This window comes from Lissotriton helveticus, chromosome 1_1 (assembly GCF_964261635.1).
Source record: "Lissotriton helveticus chromosome 1_1, aLisHel1.1, whole genome shotgun sequence".
Taxonomy (NCBI): domain Eukaryota; kingdom Metazoa; phylum Chordata; class Amphibia; order Caudata; family Salamandridae; genus Lissotriton; species Lissotriton helveticus.
The window spans coordinates 1,044,446,790-1,044,461,789 of record NC_136057.1 but is presented as its reverse complement, the minus strand read 5'-3'; the positions used below and the strand labels follow the sequence as shown (position 1 = coordinate 1,044,461,789).

Genomic DNA, 15,000 nt, shown 5'->3' with positions numbered 1-15,000 from the left:
TCCTTGGAAGGATACGGGGCGGGAAGAAGGTGGGCAAAGTGATGGTCTGTCCTATGTGGAAAGAGGTAGCCACTTTGGGAAGAAAAGAAGGTCTTGTCCGGATGAACAGCAAGGCTTAGAAAAAAGAGCCTGAAGCTCACTCACCCTGCGAGCAGATGTGATGGAAACCAAAAAAGCAGTCTTTAAGGTCAAAAGTCTTAAGAGGACAATTATGTAGTGGCTCGAAAGAAGCACACATGGCCAGATGTCAGTCCCACTGGGGCATTACGAAAGGAATGGGAGGAAAAAGGTGAGTATTGCCCTTAAGAAATCTATTTACAATAGGGGACTTGAAAAGAGAAGGCTGATCAGGAATGCGAAGAGAGGCCGAGAGCATGGGGCAGCGTGCACGTCGATTAGTAACGAATGAGCGGAACACCCTAACAATATAACGGAGGCCCCCCCCTTGATATTTTTGTTGCGAGATTGAGGCCCATTGGCGCATTTAGTAATCGAAGCCAGTGTGGGACTAGCAACAAGCCAGCACGCATTCCCCAGCCCTGTGGCACTAAGTTGGACCTGTGCTTCTGCTCTGCATGGACCGCGCCTGTCGAGCGTGCTGCCGGAGGTGAATCGGGTCATCAGTAGCGCTGCCGGAAGGCGACCTGTCCGGGGTATTGAAGCTGCGCTTTCCCCATCTCCCGATATTGCGCACCTGCCTGCCATGACTACTGCAGTACGCTGAAGAGCTACACGATTGGGAACTGATCTGGAGCGCAGCGCCTACTCCTTCCTCAGCCATCACTCCTTTGATTGCTGCACACTCAGAGTTCCAGCTGCACCGCTAGTGGTTGCAATGGGGAAAACAGACAATAAACAGGCAAAAACAACTTTTGAAAAACGCACCCTCAGACAACTGGACAGCGAAATGTCGATACAGACGAATGTACCGGAGACACAGCTAGAATCAGAGCAAGAAGACGACATAAAGACCATGATGAGGGAAGTGAAGGTTAGCCTGAAGGAGATTGACTCTAAGTTGGATTTACTTGCTGTGCAAATAGATCAAGTAGCACACAAAGTAGAGAAACACGAGAGCAGGCTTGACACGCTGGAGGCCAGGGTATCGGACAATGATGACCGGCAGGCGGAAACTCGTGAACACAGTCTACGAGTGGACAAAGTGCTTGATGTAATAAAGGCACGCAATAAAGATCTCGCTCGTTCTAGAAGGAACAATGTTCATATCACAGGCGTTCCAAAGTCAACAAATATACCTAATATGCAGTAATACGTTGAAGGCCTCCTTCAATATGTATTTGGACCCGACCTGTCAGCCATGTTCTTGGTGGAGCGTGCCCATCGCACTCTTGCGCCCAAGCCCCCTCCAGGCACCTCGCCGCGACCGATCTTGGCTCGGTAATTAAATTACAGAGATAGAGATACGGTTTTACGCCTGGCCCGAGAGCGCGGAGAATTGCAATATTAGAATAACGCCATAGCTCTCTATCCAGATTTTACCGAGGCGGTTCAAGCAGCGCATCATCAGTTTATCACTGCCAAGAAATTGTTGCAAAAAACGGAACTACCTATGCGATGCTTTATCCCACCAAACTTTGTGTGCAGGCTGGAGGAAAACCCCTAGTTTTTACGGAAGCAAGTGCCGCTCTGAAGTTCGCCAAACAACACACAAGGAAACAGTATGACAAGGGCTGCAAGAAGGACTCTTTATCACTTAGTCAGCTAAGTGACAATGACTAACTACTATGCCCTCAGTCTAGGTATAAATTACACTTTCCACCGCGACAGGGCAGTTTGCCAGAAACCTCACGCCCCCGCTGGGATGATTCCCTTTGGCCCCATACTATGTGGGCTTCTGGTTAGTCAGGAGTGATCTACTTTGGTAACACAACCTGTTTGGGGGGTTGGTGTGGGTTGGGGGTGGGTTGGGAACGTTCTTGTTTTGTATTGTTCATTGCAGTGCATATCATGTCCTTTGCTGCTTAATATCCACATGTGGGGTATGACATAGGATTCAGGTTCTGCCATCACACTCAAGATGGGTCATTTGGAATGTACGTGGCTTAAACAATCCTCATAAATCGCGACTGGTGCAGTCTTACCTCATTAGACATACAGCGGATGTGTGCCTCCTACAGGATACTCATCTTCGAGCACTGTCTGTTCCAGATTAAAATCCAATAGATGAAGTGAAGTGCATACATCCTGTTATTCTAACTACTTCAGAGGGGTGGTGACACTAATAAGACGGGGAGTTCCCTGGCAAACAATGAAAGTGGTCAGCGACCCAGAGGGGCGATATCTACTACAACTGGGGACATTATTTAATCAATGGATTATTCTTGCAAACGTGTATGGCCCTATGTGGACGATCCCACTTTCTTTCAACAGGTATGGCATTAAATACAGTCCATGGGGGATGCTGCGTTACTCTGAGGGGGGGGGCAATTTCAACACCGTTTTGTCCCTAGCACAAGACAGGGTTGGCACCTCACGGACGCACCACCCGCAAGCCGCCGCAGTCATAAAAGGGTTAATTGTCAACTACAGACTAATTGACACATGGCAGACACTCCACCCCAACATCCGGGAAGGCACGTGTATCATGCAGCAACACCATGCTTGGTCCAGAATTGAGTACTGGCTCACATCCCAAGATATGCACTCCTGGGTGACGGGGGCTGCCCATCATGCCCATATCCTATCGGACCGCTCCCCTGTTTCATTGACTCTTATGATAACCAAGCCTTACATACAACCATTTGCATGGCGCCTTCTGCCTAATGCCCTACTAGGGCTCAAAATAGAGCCCTGAGGCACCCCAACAATCAAGAGGGGGATTTCCACCGTAAAAGGGGGCGACCAGATGGTTTGAGAGCGGTTGGCAAGAAAAGATGCCCCACAGGCAATATTGGTTATTATCGAGTTTGATTTGATGGACTGTTCGGAGCAAAGAAAGAGGCTATTAATATGTCGATGGCTACTCCTATAAGGACTGCTTGACCGTGATTGATGGTTGTGAGCAGAGTAGCAGAGTATCATGGGCAATGTAGTTTGTGTAATGTCAAAACGTGTTTCATTGGCTGCTGTGTTTTTTCCAGTAAAATAAAGAGAAGCAATAATCCTCGCTTCCATATCCTTAATAGAATAGAAAAATATTTGTGCAAATGCTAGCACATTTTTTATTTAGGCCATGATTGGTAGAAGGGCGGCCATCAGACTGCTTTACCTCTCTGCTGGTTTGGTAGAAGGGCGGCTGTCAGACTGCCTGACCAAGGGCGGCCATCAGATTGCTGATCCCTCTGCTGGACTGGTAGAAGGGTGGCATCAGACTGCCTGACCCCTCTACTGTACTGGTAGAATTAGCGGCCATCAGTCTGCCTGACCCCTCTGCTGGACTGGTAGAATGGCAACCATCAGACTGCCTGACTCCTCTGCGGGACTGGTAGCAGGGTGGGCATAAGATTGCCTACCCAATCTGCTGGACAGGTAGAAGGGCGGCCATCAGATTGCTGACCCCTCTGCTGGACTGGTAGAAGGGCGGCTGTCAGACTGCCTGACCAATCTGCTGGACAGGTAGAAGGGCGGCCATCAGATTGCTGATCCCTCTGCTGGACTGGTAAAAGGGTGGAATCAGACTGCCTGACCCCTCTACTGTACTGGTAGAATTAGCGGCCATCAGTCTGCCTGACCCCTCTGCTGGACTGGTAGAATGGCAACCATCAAACTGCCTGACTCCTCTGCGGGACTGGTAGCAGGGTGGGCATCAGACTGCCTACCCAATCTGCTGGACAGGTAGAAGGGCGGCCATCAGATTGCTGACCCCTCTGCTGGACTGGTAGAAGGGCAGCCATCAGACTGCCTGACACCTCTACTGGACTGGTAGAATTAGCGGCCATCAGACTGCCTGACCCCTCTGCTGGACAGGTAGAAAGGCGGCCTTCAGATTACTGACCCTTCTGCTGGACTGGTGGAAGTGTGGCCATCATACTGCCTGACCACTATGCGGGACCGGTAGAATGGAAGCCATCAGACTGCCTGTACCCTCTGCTGGACAGGTAGAAGGGCGGCCATCAGACTGCTTGGCCCCTCTGCTGGACTGGTAGAGGGGCGGCCATCAGACTGCCTGATCCCTCTTCTGCACTAGCACCCTCGTTTAGGAGAGCTAGAGAGCTCCTTCGACATCCAGTGCCATTCTGATGGGGCAAATCCAGCTTGACAGAAACAGAGAGTGGAGTGGAATCAGTTTATGTCAATCCCGTAGACTAGAATTCCCGAATGTGTAGATTCAATGCATTACGCATTCCAACAAAATACGTCTCTAAACAGGGTGGGATAGTACGTCTCTAAACAGGGTGGGATACTAACTCATAGTATGAAGGGGGGCTGTCCAAGTTGGCCTTTCAGTCATGCACCCTCACAGTCACGCAACAAAAGAGGTTTTGGTGCATTTTCCTTAATAAGCTCCTCTCTAATGGAGGTAGAAAAACAACCTTTGCATATTTTTATGCACCAATCAAGAACCCTGTTCTCAAGGACACATGCCAAATGAGGGCAACGAAGGGGTTCCTTCCACCCAGGCATTCATTGTATCTATAAATGTAATATTTGAAATTGCATGCTCTAGCTTTCTACCACTAACGTAGACCTTCGATATACCTATTATTTTGAGTCAATTTGTTATCATGCACTTATTCTGTTTGCAACTATTGTGACTACAACTCATTTGTACAATTAAACACATTTGTTACCCCAAAGACTCGTACAATTTAAGAGTATCTAGCCCTGTGCTGCGTTTCAGGATATCTTAGAACTACAAGTACAACTACAAGTGAAGCAAAATAGAACAATGTGCAAAAACTTCACAGGCCTATGTAAAACAGAAAATCTCGAGCAAGCGTGTCATAGCAGACCACAAGACAGGCTGTAAACATATTTAAACGACTTCCCTGCAAATACGAAAATAAACATTCTGAACATTGAGTCTAAGGGGAGGAAGGGAAAGAAAGGAAGGATAAGCATATCACATGTTTGCAACAAGCAAAAGCAGGATATTTTGGGATTGACATATCTGCCACCTCTTGTCAAATACTTCCTCGCAGGTTCTTGTGGGGGGAATCTGGATTAGACAGGCCTTCTGATCTATACATACACAAAGGTTTGAAATGCAACTCTTTTGAGACGTTTACAGTTCATTAGTAAATAAATACCAGTGTAATAAAGTTTACAAAAGAGGTGTGTGGTCTCACCAGATGACTTCATGACGCCCCATCCGCTGACAATGCAGTGCGTCATGGCGTACACGTCCACGTCGCCCTTTGGAATGCAGGCGGGCTGGACGAAGCGGCTGACTTTCACAGGTAACTTCAACCTGACGAGTGCGATGTCGTTTGTGTCGGCGTTCTTGTCATAATCCTCGTGTATGATGATTTGCGCTGGCATGCGCACCGAAACCTCCGTGCCCAGTGTTGAAAGGTGATAAGCGCCAAGCACGAACCTCCAATGGTACATGTTTCTGCAAGAGATTGAACGGACACGTTGCTGCCATCTATCGCCTGTAGGATGTAAACACAGGCCTGTGCCCAGATGCTTGGTTCACCAGCATGGGTCATAAGGTCTGGAATGTATCTAGGCAGTGACATGGAACCAAGGACAGGGGACAGGGCACTCGGTGACAGACCTGAGGACAAAGACAGGGCCAGCACACATAAGGGGTTCATGGGACAGAAGCAGAGTCTAGGCATGGCAGCAGTACAGCGAGGAGAACTCGTAGACAATTTAATTTCCAGTCCGTTCCAGTCATGTACTGACCATGTCAGTGATGCAATGGGCATGGATGGGTTATTTCCACATGTTAAAAGTCATGGGCCAAAAATGAATGCACCACAGGAAGATCGAAGGGGCTGTAGAAAGACACCCCAACCCTTTCTTTCGAACCGTGATTTGTTCAGTCAGTTGCAAAAGATAATCTGGTGTATCTATTTCTTGGGTAAGTAATATTATTATTAAAAGTCGACACTTTCCCCCCAAAAGATATGAGAGATTAGCAGAGGGCCTGTATGCTTAGTCCTAGGCATAAGGCGGCTGTTGCATGAATAATAGGCCAGGGGTTTAGGCCCTGCATGGAGTGCAGATATGTCTGTACTCGTGGGATGAAGTGTCCATAAACAAGTAGAAAACCACAGAAACCACAGAAAGGATACATGTGTAGGACAGATGTATATGAACATATAAAGCTTATACCCAAAGGGCATCAGGGCATACCGTGAAATGGTGTATAAACTATTAAACGTCAGTTAATGCTAAACACAAGTTTGTCAGTCTCCTCTCGGTTCCAATGGTGTGGAAAGCTGATATGGGTAACTCAGGCATACCGGAGAACAAAACAAATGGTGCACTACGGGCCATATGTACGACAGATATTTGCATGCGCAAATGGGTCTTAGACCCGTTTGCGCATGCAAAAAGCCCTTTGGCCATGTACAAACCCTATTTTGCGACTCGCAAATAGGTGTTTTGCGACTCACTATTAGGAAGGGAACGCCCCTTCCTAATAGCGACCCCAAATGTCATGTATGACTGTTTTGCAACCGCATTTGCAGTCGCAAAACAGTCACAGTTTACCACCCTTCAAAGAAGGTTGTTAAACCCCTTTCTGACTGGCCCTAAATATATTTTTTAAGGGTAGGCACTGGTCCCAGAGAAATAGGTCTAAAATTGCAGAGGCTATGTGGATGTGCAGTGGGAATGGTTAATAAGGGCACTATCATGGCCTGCTTCCAGCTTGAAAGGCTCTAACAAGAAAGAATATCGGCACTACACTTGGTGATAATAAGTGGAGCGACAGTGTAAGCAGATGAAAAGAACTAAGTACCTAGTTGTATCCCTAATAACCAGAGCAAAGCAAGAAAGAAGATGCTCTGTGATGTATCATTAGACATCATTATCATCCAACCCACATTAGGCTGAAGAAAAGGTACAACACTTTTGTTTAGTTTCCTCTTTGAAGACAATTGTGATTAGTGAAAACCTAAATAAACTCACTCAATCCTGCAGAGGTGCCAATCAAATCATTTTCCCATGACCATAGATAGCTCAACATCAGAAAGTTCAAACCAGGTATAGTGTGTTATTACATATTGTGGTAACTAGGGAAAAGATCTCACACAAGAAATTATGTTACAAATATAAGATCTATTGAATAGAAGGTCTGCCACTGGTAACATATGCAACGATGAAGGATGTATCTGAAAACTAGGTTTCCAGTGGCTCTGTCTGGAGTCAGAGGAAAGGAGTGGGAACTGACAAGATGGTAGCAGTGGCATTTAAAAAAGATGTAGAGGTAAAAGTTGCTGTATTTACAGAGAGAAAATGTTATCTTAACAACAAAAATAGAATGAGCAGGTTGATTTGAAATAAATTCCCAGTGAGACAGGTGGTGTTGTAAACAATCACCTAGTACATGGAGCACTATTTGCATCTCTTGCGAGAGGCAGCCATCTTGAATAAGGAAAGAGCAATTAGAGAAGCATGCACTTTTTTTTAAAATTCAGAAGCAATTAACAGGAAAGGCAATAATAGGTATTGCTCTCAATACTCTTCCTATATCTCAGCTTAGTATGATCTTCCTTCCTCAAAGTCTGATTGCTGTTTTCCTCCCCATTTTCTCCCACAATTCATTTCTTTAATAGTTTAAACATTGAATCATGAAGTCGAGGACGTAAAGGTGTAAATTACATTCTATGTGGAATAGTCAGGTTTATGACTGGCTCTTCATTGTTTTGCCTATTACCCAACTTTACAAATCACTTGACAATTCCAGGAGTAGACAAATATTTTTCAGAATTGTTCCTTTTTTCGTATAAAAGAGAATCCATTGAAATGTGAAATAGACTAAACGCCAGCCCTGTCCCTCAAGCTAGATCCTAGTGCTGCTGCATGTCCCATTCCTCTATACCACAATCAGACATGAAGATAATTTAAAAGCACTACGACATTTCTTGCAAGATTGCTTGGCCTAAAATAGGTGGCGCAGTGAGATGATGCTAGAGATGACACACATTATACTGTATAACAGATATTCAATGGCCATCACCATTTGCAAGAAAAAGCAATAGTAAGGTGCTCATATCTTGCTCTACATATGCAAATCTTATGATAGGGTATTGAACATTGATGGTACCATGGAATGTGAACTTTGAATATTGGTCTACACATGTCATAGTTTCACCAATATTTGGAATTGATGATATGGGACATTGTCAAAGAGAACTGGAAAGACACATAGAAGTATTAAATCATAATAAAACGGACCTGAAAATAACTTGGACCTGAGACAGATGCAGAATATAGTTTCTAGGTACTGAGATTGTGATTGAAAACAATGACCTACACATTAAACCTTTTGGAAAGGAAACATCAACAAACGTCCTTATAAAAGCAAACGGCAATCATCTGAGAAATTTTGAGAGGTAGACTAAAATGTTCATAGATGATGAAGCCAATCAGGCCAGAAGTCTCATGGGACCAAACGGACATACATATATGACATTCATTGTTCACTCTGGGGTCTTTCTCCACAAATATCTGCATTCCTTTTGGGCAGACCGCGGTGAAGGGGAAATAAAAAGTGGCCTGCTGGGAGTACAATACAAAAGAATGTCCTAGATGGACCGCTTGCAAGTACAAACACTTGTGTTCATTTTGCGAAACCCAAGAGCAGCCTGAAACAACGTGTTTCAAAAAACCAGGATGGCCAAAGAAGCAGCTAACACCTAAAGGACATTATCCACCCAATGCTCAAAGCCTTGTCTATCATACGTCTGCACATACTGGCACACATGCTTGGAAAATATAAACATAGTCACAATGCATAAATGACTTTTCAATGGTTTTAGGGACAGCTTTCTGATCCCCTCAAAAGAAGAAAAGAAAAAGAAGATAGCCAGGGAGAAGAAGCACATGCTGGTGGAGTAGCCGGCCCCTGTTACTCCACCATTAGATGGCTGGGTCTGTTCACCGCTAGGGTTGGTGCACAAGAAAGAATCTGGGCAAATTCTGCCTGATCCACAACCTGTCCTTCCCTCCCGGTACATCCGTGAATGATGGCTTGCCACAGGACTTGTGCATAGTCCGTTACACCTCTTTTAATGAGGCGATAAGTAGGCTTCAGAAGCAGGGACATAGAGCTCTGATAGCTAAAACAGATATAGTAGTGGCATTCTGCCTCTTACCAGTTCACTCGGAAGATACCCGCTTTCAGGGCTTCACTTTTAAGGGTCAGTACTATGTGGATCTGTGCATGCATATAGGTTGTGTCATTGCTTATGCTCATTTTGAAGCCTTTAGTCACTTTATGGAGTTGGTGGTGAGGGACTTGGTGACGTGATGACAGTGCACTATTTAGATGATTTTTTGTTTATGGGCCCCAAGCTTCCCTAGCTTGTGGGCATGCTCTCCAGGGATTTTGTGATTTGATAAAAGCTTTCGGGGTGCTTTGGCAGATGACAAAACTGAGGAGCGTGCAACCTCACTGCCATTTCTCAGTATTGAAATAGACTCAGTGGTAGGCAGTGGCAGGTTACAGAGGATAAGGTTTCTGTTTTTTTTTCAGGCATCCTTTGAGGTGTTCCTGGCTGCACAAAAGGTCACACTTTATCAAATGCAGATTTTAGTAGGGCAACTGAACTTTGCACTTCAGGTCCCCCCCATTTCTAAAAACCTATCTAGAGCGATGTTGGGCCTACGTGCCAAGCACCACCATACAAGACTGTCGCACGAGGTCAGGGAGGATACGGCTATTTGGAAGGAATTTCTGGAGCATTTCCATGGCACGCTCTTGTGGCGCCAGCAGGTGCAGTCCAATTCTGACTTTGTCCCTTACATAGATGCTGTGGGGAGCTTGGGGTTTGGGTCAACTTTTTGGCAACGCGTGGTGTATGCAACACTAGCTAGCAGATTTGGTGGCATCTGGTATCAGTAGAAATATTAATTTCCCTGAGCTGTTTCCAATTGTGGCAGCATTGCATATCTGGGGGGCTGCTTCTGGCCAAAAGGAGAATAATACTCCGGTCAGATGCATTGTCTGCAGTCGCGGTCATCAACAACTAAAGTGCAAAATGCTCCATTGTTCTGAGATTAACCATGACTATATATAATCTATAGATGTTTGACAAGCAAAATAGATTTCACTGCCAGGCATTTTCCAGGGGTAAAAAACAGAATGGCTGACGCCTTACCCTTGGCAGAATTCAGAGCGCTACGGCCGGAGGCAGACTAGGTGATGACGGCATTCCCACTGGACTTGTGAAAGCATGGTACCCCATTGTCCCAAACCTGATCGTAGCATCTCTCACACCAAGTAGTGAGCGTGCATACGAGACTGCATGATGAGCTTATGCTGCCAAGTTCAAATTAGTTGTTGGGGAAGAGCAGTTCAGCGCATCTGGTATTCTTAAGTTCTTAGCTAAGCAGGGGGAGCTTGGCAGTCAGGTGCGCTGCTGAGGAGGCACATCAGCTACTGCCATCTTCTTAGGCTTGAGGGGTGTGGTGGACCCAACAAAGGGCTTCAGGGTTAGAAGGGATGCAAGTGCATTGCCCCAGTTGTGTAGGATGTCAGGAGACCGATTGATGTGTCTAGGCTGTTGCATGTCATTGGAATACTCCCAAATGTATGCACTTCGCAATATGAAACCTTGCTTTTTTAGGCTGGTTTACTCCCTTGCATTCTTTGGGGCCTTCAAGATATCTGAACTGATAGCAGTGTCCTTGTTGGATACATTCATGGGTGCTAGCAAGGGAGGTCAATGGAGTATTGGTGCAGCTATCTGCGGCTCCAAACACATCTGATTGTGGCCCTGATGAGGGAATAGCATTGCTACAGACCTCAAAATTTACACCACAATCTCTTAGTGCATGATAAAGGCTCTGCACTCACACACAGTTTCACTTTATGCAGATAAGTGAGCGTGCACTGTCCTGCTTAGCCCACTTCACGACCCATTCCTTCTGAATCACGGCTACAACCACAGTGGCGTTATGAGGCTTGCCTCTCGTAGCCATTAATGGAGTAAGCAGGAGGAAGTCTACATGCTTCGAGCATAATGCCCCCTTGATGGTGTGAGGGAACAGGTCCTGGTGTCCACAATGCTTGTCGTCTCCTCCCCTTCCCTTCTACTGGTCTGACCTTGGTGCAACAACTTATGGTCTGGTAAAAAGTTTTTTTCCAAATTTTCTCCTTGCAGCCTCCATTTGAATGCTGGTGAACGACTGCTGGTGCGGCCATTCATTTATTCGTAGAGCAGGTCAGCAGTTTCATAAATCCAGGATGGAGAGCACACAGTTGTTGGCGGGGGTGAGACATCAGTGGGTAGGCACTGGTGGGCTGCGGTTGGAGGAACTCCTTGGCCACCTGAAGAAGGCGCTGGAATCTGTGGTAATCGATCTTCCAAAAGTCTTGGTCATATATGCAGGAGGTAATGACATGTCCTCCTCAGGGAGGCGGGTGGTTCAGGAATTGCTTTTCGCGTCCCTCTTAAAAGTAAAGCTTAGGCTCCCAGGAACAGCAATATTCCGGTCAGAAGTCAACCCGTATTCAGTTTGACCAAACTGCTCACCCCTTGGAGTTATGAATGATTCAGTAAAGAAGTTGAGCCACTCTGTGCAGTAGGAAGCTGTTCCATAGAGATGGGATGCACCTATCGCGTAGGGGCCAATAGGTCTTCATCCAAACAATCATAGTGACAATATCCAAGGAAGTGCAGATGTGACTGGGGGGAGAGCGAGTTCACTAGTGACCTCATTGCCCTGTGGTGGAAATGTGAGCAGAAAATAATGGGGCTATCAAAAAAAGAAAGGACAATTGGCTGGTTTTGTCCCCTTGACAGGGTAATTATCTTGGTGGGCACAGGGCTGGTTGAAGGGAAGACTCACCTGCTAGTGATCCTGGGCCTTTCCTCCCTACCTTTGGTTGCCTGGTGTTGCTTATGAATGGGGCTTTGCCTGGAGGCTGGTTAGGTCACAGGTACCCCGGCAGGGACGCCGCGTGATGCCGTTTTCTGGTGATGTGTGTTCTGTATCAAACAGTGAGTATTTTCCATCCCTCGCCTAGTCAGATGTGACTGTGACTGCTTGTGTAAATGGATATTGACTACATTATTAACCCCAGAACCCTGGACGGAATAAACATTGTTGGCACCAGCCCCTGCGGGGAATGTAAATAGAATTTGCTGTCCACAATGCATCAGCAGCTGAAATGTATTTCGTTCATATATTTCCAGACTCTTGCAGTTCAATATGTGTGTTACCTTCCTTCCTTGCTTGCTTGCTTCTCATGTCTAAATTCTTTGTATTTGCTTTTCATCCCTTAAAGGATTCTTGTGTGCTTAAATGGCTACGTCCTGGTAGAACCACACACTTGAATAGTACTCTCATTTGTCATAAGGTCATAGTGATGGGGCGCTTGTATATGAGTGAAGGTCAGCAATATTACAAGCCCACTAGGGGCTGGCGTACCCTCAAATTAGGAGAGGGTTGCCATTATTAGCTCCACAGGCAGGAGCAGAAGAGGGTGGGTCATCAGTGGCCATCTTCCCACGAGGTGGTGACGTCATCCAGAGACACAGAGGCAGTGGGCTGAAAAGCACAACGGGCCAGGGGTGCAGCTTTTTTTCCTTGACCACCTGGTTGGGAGCACCTCCAGTGGCCTTGGATCTACTGCAGGAGCCACATCTAATGAGAACACCTACCTACCCACCCACACCTGGAACATAAATCGGTGGAAAAGTGAGCAGAAAATAACAAGGCTACCAAAAAAATAGGACTATTTGCTAATTTTGTCTCCTTGACGGATGGGGTAATGATCTTGGTGGGCACAGGGATGGCTTTAATAAGAAGGTCCCCCTGAAGAAGGGACACTCTGCCCAAAAAGGCTTTGGGTCGAAATTAACTGTTATTGTTTAATAATCTTGGACACAGTATTAGTTTAACACGAATATAGGATACAAAATAAAAGTGCAACAAAAAATAAAAGTGGGAAATACAAAATTTATTGCAAACAAGAGTATACTATATTCACTTTGGACCTAAGTTGCGCATGGATAATTAGCACAAGTTTCCTTTGGTACATAATGTTTACTTGCCAGAGAGCTACAAGCCAACTGAGTAGGATTCCTGTAGAATCGGTCGTTGGACTGTATCAATTTATAACTTAATGTGCGCATATGTATTATTACATCACTTTGGTGTAATATTACATGTGAGCAAATCTACCCCAGGGTGGAGATCCCTTCCTCTGTAAGTAAATGCCAGACCCTCCTCAAGGGCCACAGGACAAGCAGGGGATACTGGTTCCCAATCCTTTTGTTTGAGTTCATTGGCCACTGGTGTTCTGGGGTCCATCCTATTATGGCTCTGCAACCTGGGCCAAGTGCAACCCCTTCCGCACTTGACTCTCATGGTAGCGTGGAAAAGCACTTACATGCTTCTCATCGACGTAGTCTCTTATCCAGAGCTCAGAACTCATTATCCAATCAACACAATCAATCAATCATATCATTTGTAAAGCGCACTACTCACCCGTGAGAATCTCAAGGCGTTGGGGTGGGGAATGCTGCTACAGCTCAAAAAGCCAGGTCTTGCGGAGTTTTCTGAAGGTCAGCAGGTCTTGGGTCTGCCGTAGGTGGATGAGGAGGGTGTCCCAGGTCTTGGTGGCGAGGTAGGAGAACGATCTGCTACCAGAGGTCGCTCTTCGGAAGCGGGGGGCTGTGGCGAGGTCGGCAGAGCGGAGCTGGCAGATGGGGGTGTAGAAGCTGAATCGTCTGTTGAGGTACGTTGGTCCGCTGTTGTGGAGAGCCTTGTGTGCGTGGGTGAGGAGCTTGAAGGTTATCCTCTTGTTGACCGGGAGCCAATGCAGGTCTCTCAGGTGGGATGTGATGTGGCGAGGCATGTCGAGGATCAGGCGTGCAGAGGCGTTCTGGATGCGTTGTAGCCGTCTCAGGAGTTTGGCCGGGGCTCCTACATAGAGCGCGTTTCTGTAGTCCAATCTGCTGCTGACGAGGGCCTGGGTGACCGTTCTTCTAGTTTCAGTGGGATCCACTTGTAGATCCTGCGGAGGGTGTTGAAGTAGGAGGAGACGGCGTTGACCTGATTATGACCCCTAGGTTGCGTGCATGGTCGGTGGGGGTTGGAGCGGTTCCCAGTGCGGTCGGCCACCAGGAGTCATCCCAGGCTGAAGGGGTGGATCCAAGGATGAGGACCTCCGTCTTGTCCGAGTTCAGCTTCAGTCAGCTGTTCAACATCCATTCAGCGACAGCCTTCATTCCTTCGTGAAGGATGGTTTTTGTGGTATATGGGTCCTTGGTGAGGGAGAGGATCAGCTGGGTGTCATCGGCGTAGGAGACGATGTTTAGGTCGTGCCGACGGGCGACATGGGTGAGCGGTGCCATGTAGATGTTAAACACAGTTGGGCTTAGGGATGAGCCCAGGGGTACACTGCAGATGATCTCGGTGGCTTCGGAGTGGAAGGGGGGAAGGCGGATGCTCTGTGTTCTGCCGGAGAGGAAGGAGGTGGCCCAGTCCAGGGCCTTCTCTTGGATCCCGGCGTTGTGGAGGCGTGTTCGTAGTGTGTGGTGGCAGACAGGTCCAGGTGGATGAGGGCCACAATTTCTCCGTTGTCCAGCAGGGACTTGATGTCATCTGTGGCAGCAATGAGGGCAGTCTCGGTGCTGTGGTTGCTGCGGAACCCAGACTGGGAAGGATCCAGGATGTTGTTCTCCTCGAGGTAGCGGGTCAGTTGTTCATTGACTGTCTTCTCGACGACGTTTGCTGGGAACGGGAGCAGGGAGATGGGCTGGTAGTTCTTGAGGTCCTTGGGGTCCGCCTTGGGTTTCTTGAGTAAGGCGTTGATCTCAGCATGCTTCCAGCTCTCTGGGAAGGTTGGTATCTCGAAGGAGATGTTGATGACTTTCCAGAGATGGGGTGCAATGGATGTGCTGGCTTTGT

General features: G+C 47.0%; 1 protein-coding gene across 1 annotated transcript in view; it reads right to left on the bottom strand.

Moving 5' to 3' along the window:
- Positions 1-5,401, bottom strand: part of LOC144772004 (uncharacterized) — an 87,679-nt gene extending 82,278 nt beyond the window's left edge. Inside the window, exon 1 of the mRNA XM_078656223.1 lies at positions 5,250-5,401. Coding sequence (XP_078512349.1) covers positions 5,250-5,295 — 46 coding nt within the window. The 5' untranslated portion in view covers positions 5,296-5,401. The remainder of the gene's footprint in view (positions 1-5,249) is intronic.
- Positions 5,402-15,000: the final 9,599 nt, after the last annotated feature.